Here is a 13,662-nt window from a genome sequence, read left to right as displayed (position 1 = left end):
GGGGCACGTTCCCCTATGCCCCCCCCTTCCCAGCTACACCCTTCCATTGTCCAAATATTCAAAAACCTAAGATATTTTGGACTAGCACCTCCTTCATCCAATCAGAGTTAGATTAGTTTCTTAATAAACGTTGTTGTTAATAAATCAAGTCCTGATTGGTTCAACATAATTACTAGAGTTTACTTCAGACTCTTCCAATGCTCTAAACTTCAGTCAAGGCTTGAGGTTTGTTAGAAACATGTTTGCAGCAATCTCACTCTTAGCAATAACCTTTGCAGTAGTTTCTGCAGCAGGTTCTGCAGATCAATGCTGCTTACAAAGGGTAAAGGTTACAGTATTTGCATCAAACTCCTTTATCTTTTCAACCTGATGCTGCAAGCTTTTGATATTTCAAACTTTAATTCTTTCATAGGTTAAAACATCAAAGGTCTGCAACAGAGGGTTGCAAAGATATTGGGAATAGAGAAACATTGCTAGCTGCAAAGACTCAATTGTTTTCATTTCAACCTATTCTCCTGCCATCTGAACTTTGAATTAAATACAATTTGCAAACATGATTTGAAAGAAAAGAAGGAATTCAGTCATTCATAATAGACTGTAGCTGGGGCACCCAGATTTGTTCTATGACAATCTACTCAATTTGAGGCTTTTAAATTTAGTTTAACATATTTCCGGGGTTATACCAAGTTCCAATATCAGAATTTGTAGCCAGTTAATCATTAGTCAAGGGGTTCAAAAATTATGGTTGAAAATTCAGATTGAGATTAGATTTTTTTTAAGACAACCTGTATATAAAGTAGTAATTTATGTTTGTTCCAGTATCTGCTTCCTTAAAACGAATCCGAAACTTAATGGGTGAAGCGATTAATTGCTTTCCCTCATGGATTATAACATTGCACAGAATTGCGTTAAAATTGCGTATGGAAAAGCCATGCAATTTTACAGAATTGCAGACAATGGTGCATAAGTTATCACATTTAGTTTCTATTTTGAACCATACAAGGATAATTATTTGATCATTTCTAATATATATTTAAATATGCAAAAATAACCAGACAATTTTGGAATAAAAAAACAACAATCAAGTAATATTTAAGCTTTCACTAGTACCTTAAAATCCCTCATTAAATGAAATGGATCGGTGTGGACTGACTACTTGAGTCTAAGTCATCCTCCTCCTATAATACAGTTTTCTGGTTCTTACTCAATTTATTGCATATATGTTTTACCTTATAGCAGAGTTTTTACACATCACGCATTAGCTTTCTTTTTATCAAATATTAATATCTGATGTTGAGTATTGTATATTTGTTGTTAAGCATTAAATATTTGTTGTTAAGTATTGAATATTTGATGTTAAGTATTGTATATTTGTTGTTAAGCATTAAATATTTGTTGTTAAGTATTGAATATTTAATGTTAATTATTGCATATTTGTTGTTAAGTATTGAATATTTGATGTTAATTATTGTATATTTGTTGTTAAGCATTAAATATTTGTTGTTAAGTATTGAATATTATATTTGTTGTTAAGCATTAAATATTTGTTGTTAAGTATTGAATATTTAATGTTAATTATTGCATATTTGTTGTTAAGTATTGAATATTTAATGTTAATTATTGCATATTTGTTGTTAAGTATTGAATATTTGTTGTTAAGAATGGCATATTTGTAAATATTTGTTGAATATTTATCATATCTTTATATTTATCATCTATGAATATTTATCATCTATGAATATTTATCATATATTAATATTTATCATCTATGACTATTTATCATCTAAGAATAAATAAAATAAATAAATAAATAGCTTATTAGGCACATATATACATATACTAAAAACACATTGATGAATTCTATGATTATACAGTGCCGGGAAACCCGGAGAGCTCAATATCTGGCTGTCTGGTCCAGGTCCCTGAAAACTTTAGATTTATCATCTATGAATATTTATCATCTAAGAATACTCATTATCTTTAAATATTTATCATCTAAGAATATTTATCATATAAGAATATTTATCATCTTTAAATATTTATCATCTAAGAATATTTATCATCTATGAACATTTATCATCTATAAATATTTATCATCTATAAATATCTTTCATCTATGAATATTTATTATCTATGAATATTTATCCTCTATGATTATTCATCATCTGTCAATATTCATCATCTTTGAATATTTATCATTAATGAATATTTATCATCTAGGAATAATCTAAGAATATTCATCAACTATAAAAAATGTTTATATATGAATATTTATCATATTTAAATATGTATCATCTATGACTATTTATCATTCTAAGAATATTCATCACTTATTAATATGTATCATTTATTAATATCCATCACCTATGACTATTTATCATCTAAGAATATTTATCATCTCTGAATATTTATCATCTATAAATATTTATCATAAATAAATATTTATCATCTATGAATATTTATCATCATATGAATATTTATCATCATATGAATATTTATCATCTGTAAATATTTATTATCTATGAATATTTATCATCTATGAATATTATTTTAGAGAGTAAACAGTGTAGATGAAAGGGGAGGAGTATATTCTCTTGATGTCAATCTCACCTTGATCGCAGATATAAGTTCATCTCCTGTCTGTTCTACAAATTGTATTTATACCAAGGTTGGAAAATCAGGTAAATTATAATAATAATAGTTTGGCGATTTGGATTTCTTCTTATTAAAAATTTCTTTTACAATTTTTTAAAAGCTGCCAATTTTTACAGAAAACTCCGCAACAATCTTAGCTTTACAATTACAAAGAAAAATATGGCCCTTAAGTTGAGCAAGCTATTGCTATAAGTTGGTTTCAATGATTGCTATATCGTTTTCAATGATATAGATACAATGCAATATATCTTTATATTAATTATTCACTATTTTTGTTAGCTTGAACTAGTTTTAACCCTATTCCTGCTGGGGGGGGGGGTCAATTTGACCCCCCCTGTAGTTTTTTTTACATAACTCAAAAAGTATTGGTCTGAGGCTGTTGAAATTTTCTGACTTTTCTTACATACTCATAGCCCTCCCTTTAGGCCTAAAACAGGGCTTTAATACTAACTGCCTGAGTCCTCAGGCACACTGCCTGAATGACTGCTTTTTCCTGTAACAAACTAAATCTTTGTTTTGACCCACTTTCACTTTTCAGATTTTGATAAAATTTAGCTTTTTGGAAAGCCTTTGACAAAAGGAAACAAATTGCACAAGTTTTGCGAAAGAAAAATTTCAAATTTTTTGCAAACAACCTGTCAAAGGAAATTTGCACATTTTTAGTTTTTCTTGATTAAAAATCAGGTTATTTAAAATTTGGCAAAAATTTTTGCATATTTGAAATGGCATGGTCAAAGGCTTTTCAAAAATGTATAGTTTTTCATTTTTTTGACGAATTTTTTTTTGCAAACTTTTTACTATATAACTGGATTTTGCGATAAAAAATTCAATTTTTGCAAATTTGCAAATTTTTTTGCAGATTCTAAAAGAAGAGAACAAGAGCTTTCTAATGATGTATCATTTGTCATATTTGGACATCAAACATGGGATTTAGAGGAGGGGGGGTCAAATTGACCCCCCCCAGCGTATCCTGGTTTTCAAGTACCCCAGCAGAGATAGGGTTAAACTGAATGGGACTTCATAAACGCATTTTAAAATTATCCTTTAATTATTCCAATTCCAACGTTACTCTAAACAGCTTTGTTTGATAAAAATTTGTTCAGATATCCATGTCTTTAACTTTGAAAATTGATCATTTAAACTGTAGTTTCTCTAAAAAACTGACTAAAATCAGACTGAAAGAAATTGTGTGAATTAAAGGGACTGTAAGCGTGATTTCAAGTGGCCCTTAATTCAAAGATGACATGGCCGAATTCACAAGGGTAAAATTTAAAGCTTAGTCTGATCAAGTATTGAATTAAATATCAATGGTTATAATTACGAAAACTGATTATTTTCTAAGGTGTTTTTTTTGCGAAAGTAACTTGCGCATTTTTGCTGCAGGAAAACACCCATGGAAACAATATCTGAACCACATTATTGATCAGATAAAGGTTTCAAGGGTACCATTATGAATAGGTCATTGCAATAGTTGCATAAAGGATCACTTGAAATTACGTTTCTACAATCCCTCTTTTCAAGCTAAAAATACACGGGGATATCTTTGACATTAGTGTTCAGATAAACGTTTAAAAAGTGCAATTGTGAATCTTGTATAACTCTATACTCTCATAGAGGGGTCACCCGAAATTACAACTACTTTACCTTTAAAAAACAAAAAGAGTTCTGATGTTTAAAATCATCAAGTAAATTTTATACTAATTTTCAGGCCAAATCTTTTGCTTTGGACACGGGAGTCTCACATCGGAATGCAGTATAACACCTGTAAGTTTAAATGAAACTGGTTAGATATTTAAAAAATCTGATAAATTCAAAATATTAAGAATGAATAAAACTGATTTTTATAACGACTAAAAAGTATTAGAGTTTTTGCCACACACTCTGATTTTCTGATCCCTTTATCTGAGCATCCCAATGTTGTAGAACTTAGATATTTCTGTATTATCAAATATTCTAAGTTTGAAATGTCAAAGGATTTCTCAATCGGGTTGCAAAGATATATGTATTAGAATATTTAATTTTGAGGTAAAATTCTTAAAGTTGATTTTCTTCATTTAACAGATAAGCAAGATAAAACTCAATATTTTGCTTAATTTTATGATAATCACTTAAATGACAGAAAATAATTATAAGTTTTATTTTATTTTGATTTACAATATTAGGAAATAATAATAATAAAAAAGGAAATATACTCCCGGTACAACATGCATTTAGCCATACTGTTCAGTCTGTATTACCCAATGTAGAGTCGAACCAGCACGTTTTATAAACAAATTTTAAAATAATGAAAATTGTTCTAGGCAGGCCCAAAAAGACCCGATTTTACAACAATTATGATTGGAGGATCTGTAGGCAGTAAGTTATTATTTAGTATTTTCTGATGGGTATCCGATTTTTGTTTTTATATTTATCAAAACATCGTGTTGCCAAAATGTTGATTTTCTTTCAAATTTTCCAAAAAGTGAATTATTTATAATTCTAATAGGATGCATCAATTTTTGGAATTTTGCAAAGATGAAATATATTATTCAGTGCAAAAGTGAAGATGTCCGATTGAAAAATATACTTCACAAAGGACCTCACTAGTCTCCTGGAGTTTGTAATAAATTTTTTAATAATAGAGATAAATGGTTCTAACTTTGCACCTATTAAAAAGTGTCAAAAATGGAAATACCCTAAATACCTTATAATTTGGGAAATAACTCCAAATACCTGGGAATCTGCTGGGAAATTCCCAAAATTTCTTGGAGAATCTACAGGTGGTTTATTTCCATTTATAGGAAATTCCCCAATTATCCAGTCATTCTGGAAAATTTTCTAATTTAAAAAAAATACCAACTTCAACTTCTTGAAGGAATTTGGGAAATCTAACTCCTCAAATTTCTCAAATTTAACACACTCAAATTCCTGTAGGAATTTAAGAAAAACGTGGAATTTCCCAAAAACCTGGGAATCTGGGTAATTCCCCAAATTTCCCAAATTTAACACACTGAAATTTCTGTGGGGATTTCAGAAAAAAACGTGGAATTTCCCAAATACCTGGGAATCTGGGGAATTCCCCAAGTTCCTATTTTCTACAAAAGTATAAATGCAAATTTGATATTTTAACCCTATTCCTGCTGTGGGGGGGGGTGTCAATTTGACCCCCCCTGTAGTTTTTTTTACATAACTCAAAAAGCATTGGTCTGAGGCTGTTGAAATTTTCTGACTTTTACTACATACCCAAAGCCCTCCCTTTAGGCCTAAAACCGGGCTTTACTGCCTGAGTCCTCAGGCACACTGTCTGAAAGACTGCTTTTTCCTGTAACAAACTAAATCTTTGTTTTGACCCACTTCCACTTGTCAGATTTTGATAAAATTTAGTTTTTTGGAAAGCCTTTGAAATATGGAATTGTATTGCACAAGTTTGCGAAAAAAATTGCAATTTTTTTTGCAAACAACCTGTCAAAGGAAATTTGCACATTTTTAGTTTTTCTTAATTAAAAATCAGGTTATTTTTGCATATTTGAAATGGCATGGTCAAGGGCTTTTCAAAAATGTATAACTTATAATTTTTTGGACAAATTTTTTTTGCAAACATTTTTACTATATAACTGGATTTTTCAGTTTTTGCAAATTTGCAATTTTTTTTCAGATTCTAAAAGCAGATCACAAGAGCTTTCCAATGATGTATCATTTGTGCTGGGGGGGGGGGGGGCAAATTGACCCCCCCCCCCAGCATATCCTGGTTTTCAAGTACAACAGCAGAGATAGGGTTAATATTAATGTATAAAATTTGTATGATCCTGCAGAATTAAATTTCTCAAATTTTGAAACAAGCATTATGACAATCATTGGTATCATGGTTCCTTTATGTACATCTTCCCCACCTATGATAGCCCCTGTATACAAAGAAAAAAAGGTAATTAACAGCTTTTTAATTGTGATTTTGTCCAATTTTATTATTTTAGAAACTATTGGATATCCCTGCAACACATCAATTAAGGATTTTCCAGAACGAATCTCTGGTCTAAGTAAGTATACTTGAATTTAAAGTGAGAAACTGGCTAGGTAACGTTTAGTTGAACTGAGGCTGTGAAGTATTATATCGAGAGATATTTTTAGGGTTTATTCCATACAATTGAAACATTTTTACTATGTATAATTTCTAAATAAGAGCCTACAGTCATTTGTAGATTTTACCAGATGTCATCAGAAGAAACATGTTTTACAATTATTTAATGACCCGGATAAAACATGTAATACAAAATATTCTAATGACCTATTTTTATAAAGAAAATATCGATGAAAGCCAAAGTAGATCTGTAAAATCGATTATTTCATTATCATCTTATTCATTTGCAAAATTATGACACTTTTATCACATTATTGGGTTCCAAAGAATCCCTCGCTACGCTATGTGCTGCTTTTTGACCCAACAAAGTCACTGTATGTATAAAATGCCATTTTTTTACTACAAAATGTGCACCCTTCAGAAGGTGGGTGGTGAGGTTAGTAAAGGTAGGAGAGTGTTATGAAACAAGCTTAAAAACAAGCTTAAAACAATTGATTTAATGTGATGTGAATCGATACCCATACTGTATACCATGCGCAAAGAATAATCAAAGAGTGGGGATGGGGTCTCTTTAAAAACTGAAGGTAGTTGGGGTAGTGAGGGTAGTTTCTATATAGATTCAGATTCAAGGGTGGGGATGGGGTCTCTCTTAAAACAGACGGTAGTTAAGATAGTAAGGGTAGTTGCCATTCAGCTTCAAGGGTGGGGGTAGGGTCTATCTAAAAACAGACGGTGCTCTGGATAATAAAAAAAATGCATCAAAAACTACAGTGAATAAAATGTTCACTGTTTATAATGAAAAAAAAAATGATTTCTGATAATCTGTTTTTTTAGTAATAAGTGCTTTGTGGAAAGGAATTCATCGTGGATACCGACTTCAAGCATGATAATGCCGAGGTCATATCATACGATGTCTGCCTTCAAAGACAGTGTAGTTATTACCGGAGGATCTCCTGAGTAAGTTAATTTTTAATGTAAAATATGTTGATCAATAATAAGACACTATATATCTGTGAGCATCTTTTCTTTGTACAATATAAAAAAAATGAAAAAGTACACGGATTTAATAATATTTTTTCGTGCATTTTCAAAACTTAACAAAAATCAAAACTTTTGGACACCGTTTTTTATTTTGAGCATCCATAAACCTTTCTTGGGGTTATGCACGAGGTCATACACAAAACTTGGGCCCGCTGGATTCAGCCGTTTTGACGTTTATTGGAAACAAACGGAATTGTAAAAAAATTGTGATATTAATTCATGAAATTAAAATTTAAGCAACATTTTAGACTTAATAAACAGAGATGTGAAGAATTTCGTTCAGAATTCGACCTTTTGATTTTAGTTAATTAATTAAAAGCCGAACAAAGTTCTGAATATCTCCTGTAATATTGAAAGCACAAAAAAAAGTTAATCACAGGCAGGTGGACAAATGAATGTCATATATCATTTCTAAGATTAAAGACGTTATTCAAGCTCTTTCATTTCACTGTCATGGCTCATGGGACACCGGCTGTATCTTTTAATGATAAATATTGTCATTCATAATTAGCAAAGGATTATTTAATCATTGATTAATTAATTGATTAATTAATAGTAGATTATAGATTACACTGAGGCTGAATTTAAAGAATTTAAACCTATTCGCCAAACTCTAAAAACCCACTCCAAGCCAGTGCCAGCTCAAATCTCGAAGCACTAAATACAATTTACCCACCATCCATGTTTGAGCCGCCTCTCAAATATAAAAAGGCTCAAAATCTTTAAATTCATTATTCAGCCTCGTGCAGTTCATAATTTAGTGGAGTGGCTCCCCCAAACAATGAAATCGAGATTTTTAATGGTACCACCTGGACAAAGCTGAACAAAACCTTAACTTCACCTAGAATACACCATTGTGCAGTTGTTATCAGGTAAATTAACAATTTAAATCATTTTGTCATACACTAATGGCTACTGCAAAGTGTTGTCAAATTGTCTACCCTTTCTCAATTGGTCATGTGATGTTAACCTTTCATGCCTTATTCACAACTTCACTTGTTAGCTCTTGCTTCACTTCTTTTTTCAAAATAGGTTTTATGAAGAGAAAGCTCAGTATTATTTTAAGCGGGGCATGCTCTGATGCGTACCAAAAGTGACCCTCTTAAGCTAAGTCTCCAGTACGCCCTGAGTTGTCTTGCATAAATCTATAAGCTAATTTTACAGAGAACTGTAGTATAATTATAGATAAAAATAGGATTCATCTCTGACTAAAATCTTGACTATACGTTGAGTATGAGGAAAAACTTACAAAGAATATCTAAATATTGATGCAATATGGTCCAAATTTATCTTATGATTTATAGCACTGTATTGTAGAAATTCTTCTATAGTTAGTTTAAAATTTTTTTTTTTATCTTTCTGAATTCTGAATTCTCAAGGCTTAAGACAATTTTAAACATTTAATGTAAAAAAGTTCCAAACTGTATTCAAACTTGGAATTATTTTGGTAAAATATTCTAAGTTTGAAATATCAAAGGTTTACACCACTCGGTGCAAAGATTAGGGATTAGAATATTTGAGTTTGTGGCAAAAACTCAGTTCCAAATCTAGAAAACATTCTGAGACTGAACCTGGCAAACTTCTAACTGATTATCAAATTTAATAACTGTAACCTGTTTATCTTCTTTGAAAGAACTTCTATAAAATCGAAAATGAAATAAGATCATGAATGTTCATTAGAATGATCAATCAAAATTCAATAGCTTCAGGAGAAAACGTAACATTATCTGTCCTTTTTCAATGTAGATGATTAAAATGATATATATATTTTGATGTTTTTTTTTTCTGAAATTTTAAAAGGTACTTAACAAATCTTCTTTAGCGCTCCGTGCACACATGAAAAGAATTGATTAACTCATATCGTTAATTTTACAGTTGTTGAAAGTATAGAATTTTAAAAAACATAAGAAAAAAAACGTTTTGAACTGAACACAGCCAAATTCTGCATGCAACAACTGAAAATTTCCTTTTTTTCGACATTAAACCCTTAAAAAAAACACTTTTATATTGAAACAAATTCTAAAGGGGGGGCAAGCCCCCGCCCCAGACCATTACAAAATAATATTTTGCCCCCTCCCCCAACTAAAAGTGCTAGTTGCGCCTCGGAAAATGTACAGAGGCAGAATTTAAAGAATTTGAGAGGCAACTCAATGGTTCCACTTCAAATTGTATTTAATTTTACAAGATTTAAGCCTGCACTAAATTAAACCCGGTTTTTGGTAGATTTGAGACGCGGCTCAAATTAATTAAATTCGGACTCTGGCTAAAGAGACAACACTCCTTTTAATTGCTGTTTGATAAAAAAATTGCAGATTTATTGTTCGAAATTTAATGCAACTTGGCTTTTAGGGCGCTTCGCGCCCATCTTCTTTTTCAATTGTCAACATGTTCTCTTTCTGTACATTTTAAAAAAACGCAGATTTCATAAAAAAAATTCGAGGATTTTTAAAATTTTAATTTTTTTCTCCAAAAAAAAAAGTTTTAAACATTTTTTTCTAAATTTTGATCATTCATAGCCCCTAGGGTCTTGCGAGGTGCCACAAAAAATTGGGCCTATCGATTTAGCCGTTTCGACGTTTATTTGATTTAAACGGACAGACGAACATCCAGACAAGCAAAGTATTTAATGTGAAGAGTAATTTAATATAAAATATAAACTTTACTGAAAACCAAAATTGTGATTTGTGCACGCTCTTTCGCATTTGACGAGCAGCATTTTTGTAAATTACTCCTTTAAAACTTAAGCTAGATACCAGCGAGATGCATTTTTAAAATGTATATGACTGGGGCAACAAAAAAAGTATTTCTTAACTTTATTAATTTATTTATTTTTAATTTTTTTTATGAAACAAATTATGTGATACATGTATTTAATGCAGAATGCAGATAATCCTGGTATTCCAGTTGTTTTTGATATCGGCCATCTATGCAGGTTTATTGCTGACATTGTTGTATAATGAGAACTTCCCTTTGTCAGCTGCATAGGATGTATCAGTGTCTTGCAGTAATTTAGAAAGAAATTAAAAGACCTCCTAGCCTTAACTGCATTCGGATAGGTTCAAGGTGATTTAGATGTACCCCCTAGGAAAGGAACACCCAATGAAACCAATGATGATCTCTCTCAGAAAGTTTTGATTAAGATTCCACAGCAAAGCAGTTTCTGAGTTCCACTATATCTGCTCGTGAAGTAGGATAAGGTTGGAATTTAGGAGGTAGGCGTATGAGGATGGGGGTGTAAGGGTAACAGGTATGAGAATTACCATAGTCCTCACTTTTAACGTGTATTCCCACGTGGACAGACTTTTTAAAGAAAAAATAACCCGCTAAGCATGCTGTCCCATCGCTTTAAAATATGGGGAGTGTGTCTTTTGCCTATCATTGTCAGAGGTCTGCCATGAGTAATCCAGTTTCCATTGTGAGGAGGGTGAAAAACCAGTTTATGGTATTTGATTTAAAGTCTATTGAAGGCTCTGTTCCTCCTTAAAACCTGTATCAGCGTGTACTTCATCCCTGATGTTTTGAGTTTCTGTACTCCTTCTGTATTCATCTTTATTACTGTATCTTGTTCGGTATTAGTCACGCTTTCCGCTCAGTTGTGGAGAGAAGTGTCCTTGCTATCTAGACTTCTATACAAGTACAACACACATATAGCGCCCTTTTTCACAACAGGCTTAGAAAGCTCTGCTGACACCCTTCCTCTGGGAGGTTCGGATACACACTGACAATAAAGTATAAGTAATTTGGTGAGGTGAAACCAAATATTAAAGGCTTTATAAAGTCAAGGCTGTCCAAAAATTTTATATCTTACGTGACTTTGTATTTCAGTGAAACTGAATTTTATGTGCTGGGTGGACAGTCAGACAAAATTACAACATTATCAATTATGGAAAAATACAATATTGATGGAAATCTAGTTGCCGGCAATCTTGCCAATATGACTATTGCAAGGTAAAAGAAACAATGCATTTAATTCATTCATGTATAATGTAAATTTTAATGTGATTAAGTTTTTGCCACAAACTCAAATTTTCTGATCCCTCCATCTTTGCAACCTGACGATGTAAACTTTTGATATTTCAAACTTATGAGATCATCTATCCATTGAGATTAGGCTTTTTTCGCATTTTATCGCTGTGGTGTAATAGATTTGCTTGTGAAAACTTGCTAATAAGAAATGGCCGAATTTTATAACTTAAATATTTTATTAAAAATTAATAATATTTACAATTGTAAATAAAGGAGCTGGTTATTATATCATCTTTATATTTGCAACTAATGTCAACCACAGAATTCATACAGAATTCATGCTATCAAGTTTTAAATATCAAAAGTACTATATGGGTGTGCAAAAAATAGGGTTAAGAAAATTAGAGTTTGACCAAAGCTTTCAGTTCTTTTAAGTAAAACTATAAAGACGTACTAAAGTTCAAGACTATGTAAAAACATTTTAAAAATCTGTTTTGCACCTCAAAGGGACTGTAAGCGTAATTTTATGTGACCCTAGCTCCTTTAAAAGATGGCAATCGCTTAAATTCCTGTAAAACCCCGTGTACGATGCGTACACTGTAAACTTAACACAGCTGATCCATTACTTGTGTCCATTAGTTTTGAAAATTGGAAAGACAATATTTATTTTCTACCACTTCTAGAAAGTGAATTTTAATATTCTTCGCTATATATATATTTGCTTGTTTGGGTGTTTGTATCCAATAAACGTCAAAGTTGCTGACCCGATCCAGCCAAACTTTTTGTGGGACCTCGTATGATCCCATGGTAGGCTGGATGAACGGACATTTAAAAAATTTGCCTCCAACAAAATTCGATTTTTAAAAATTTAGAAAATTCACGATTTTTTTTTAAATCCGCGAAATTTGTTTATTTTTAATTTACAATGCATACAAAGAGAACATATGTTCACAATTGAAATAGAAGATGGATGCAAAGCGCCCTAAAGGCCTAGTATTATATATATACTTTGCTTGTCTGTCTGTTTGTCTGTCCGTTTGTATCCCACAAAAGTCAAAACGGTGAAACCGATCTGGCCAAAATTTTGCGTGGGACCTCACACGACCCCAGAGAAGGTTTGTGAATGCTTAAAATTACAAAAAGTCGCTTCCAAAAATTTTGATTTTCGTAGAATCTTGAAAAATCATGAAAAAAAATATAATTATTTCATCGAAGAGAAAGTCTTCAACAACTACAAGCGTTTCTGTAGAATAATAAGATAGTTCCGACAACCTTGCTCAGTCAAGGGTTTAGAGGGTACCGTTGTGAATCGAAAACGCCACTCTACAAAGGGAGGGTCTCTTGAAATTACGGTTGCAGTCCCTTTAGGGTCCTAGTTTTTATAGAGGAGAGGTAGCAGTTCCCTTTTATTTAATAGATCTAAATTTGGATGTGCACTTCTGGATGGAAAAATATATGCTGCAGGAGGAGGATCTGATGGCACTTCTATGACCACTATGGAGGTCTACGACCCATTGAAAGACACGTGGACCCGTGTAGCAGGTCAACTTGGTATATTTGGCACACTGTCTAATCATTTAGTAATGCTAAATGGAAAGCTGGTCAGTTATGGGCAAAGCGTATTCAGCTACGATGCAGAAGGCGAAAATTGGACCCAGATTGAAGAGGCTAATAAAGGGGGTAATGCTTACTTTGCTCTTGTTGTGGTTCCTTGCAGTGAGGACTAGTTGTATGGATCAAAAGGCCCAAAAGATGAGAATAATGGAATATATGTTTACAATGTGATCTAGATTTAAGATTGAATTATTTTACAGTTTGAACACCACCATGCACCAAGTACTTTTGTAATAATATATATTTGAATAAATTAATGCATTTAGATAATTTTTTAAACTCTAGAGGTTGAAACTTTTAAATGTGATAGCTTCAAAGCACCATGGAAACTT

The 13,662-nt window shown here is 31.8% G+C and overlaps 2 protein-coding genes across 3 annotated transcripts; both read left to right on the top strand.

The window, feature by feature from the left end:
* Positions 1-203: 203 nt before the first annotated feature.
* Positions 204-6,697, top strand: LOC111715153 (uncharacterized). Of its 2 annotated transcripts, none has more exons than XM_023490424.1 (5): positions 204-322; positions 2,555-2,681; positions 4,364-4,419; positions 4,956-5,010; positions 6,606-6,697. In XM_023490424.1, exons 1-5 carry the CDS (start codon positions 239-241, stop codon positions 6,680-6,682), a joined length of 399 nt encoding a protein of 132 aa, XP_023346192.1. In that variant the 5' UTR covers positions 204-238; the 3' UTR covers positions 6,683-6,697. The 2 variants fall into 2 exon arrangements, with proteins under 2 accessions (XP_023346192.1, XP_023346200.1); XM_023490432.1 differs by lacking the exon at positions 6,606-6,697 and adding an exon at positions 5,188-5,213 and having other exon boundaries at positions 205-322.
* Positions 6,698-7,522: 825 nt separating this feature from the next.
* On the top strand, positions 7,523-13,595 carry LOC111715144 (gigaxonin). The gene is made up of 4 exons (XM_023490414.1): positions 7,523-7,666; positions 8,512-8,622; positions 11,576-11,698; positions 13,134-13,595. Exons 1-4 carry the CDS (start codon positions 7,593-7,595, stop codon positions 13,441-13,443), a joined length of 618 nt encoding a protein of 205 aa, XP_023346182.1. The 5' UTR covers positions 7,523-7,592; the 3' UTR covers positions 13,444-13,595.
* Positions 13,596-13,662: the final 67 nt, after the last annotated feature.

The sequence above is a fragment of the Eurytemora carolleeae genome, unplaced genomic scaffold, assembly GCF_000591075.1.
Source record: "Eurytemora carolleeae unplaced genomic scaffold, Eaff_2.0 scaffold98, whole genome shotgun sequence".
In the NCBI taxonomy this organism is placed as follows: Eukaryota; Metazoa; Arthropoda; class Copepoda; order Calanoida; family Temoridae; genus Eurytemora; species Eurytemora carolleeae.
Note: the sequence above shows the minus strand (reverse complement) of the source record. Positions and strands in the feature narration are given on the sequence as shown.

Coding starts and splice junctions, on each gene's coding strand:
- LOC111715153 (XM_023490424.1), top strand. CDS start 239: ATGTTTGCAGCAATCTCACTCTTAGCAATAACCTTTGCAGTAGTTTCT. Junction 2,682..4,363: donor TACCAAGGTTGGAAAATCAG/GTAAATTATAAT, acceptor ACTAATTTTCAG/GCCAAATCTTTTGCTTTGGA. Junction 5,011..6,605: donor GATTGGAGGATCTGTAGGCA/GTAAGTTATTAT, acceptor TTATTATTTTAG/AAACTATTGGATATCCCTGC.
- LOC111715144 (XM_023490414.1), top strand. CDS start 7,593: ATGATAATGCCGAGGTCATATCATACGATGTCTGCCTTCAAAGACAGT. Junction 8,623..11,575: donor CATTGTGCAGTTGTTATCAG/GTAAATTAACAA, acceptor TTTGTATTTCAG/TGAAACTGAATTTTATGTGC. Junction 11,699..13,133: donor GCCAATATGACTATTGCAAG/GTAAAAGAAACA, acceptor TTTATTTAATAG/ATCTAAATTTGGATGTGCAC.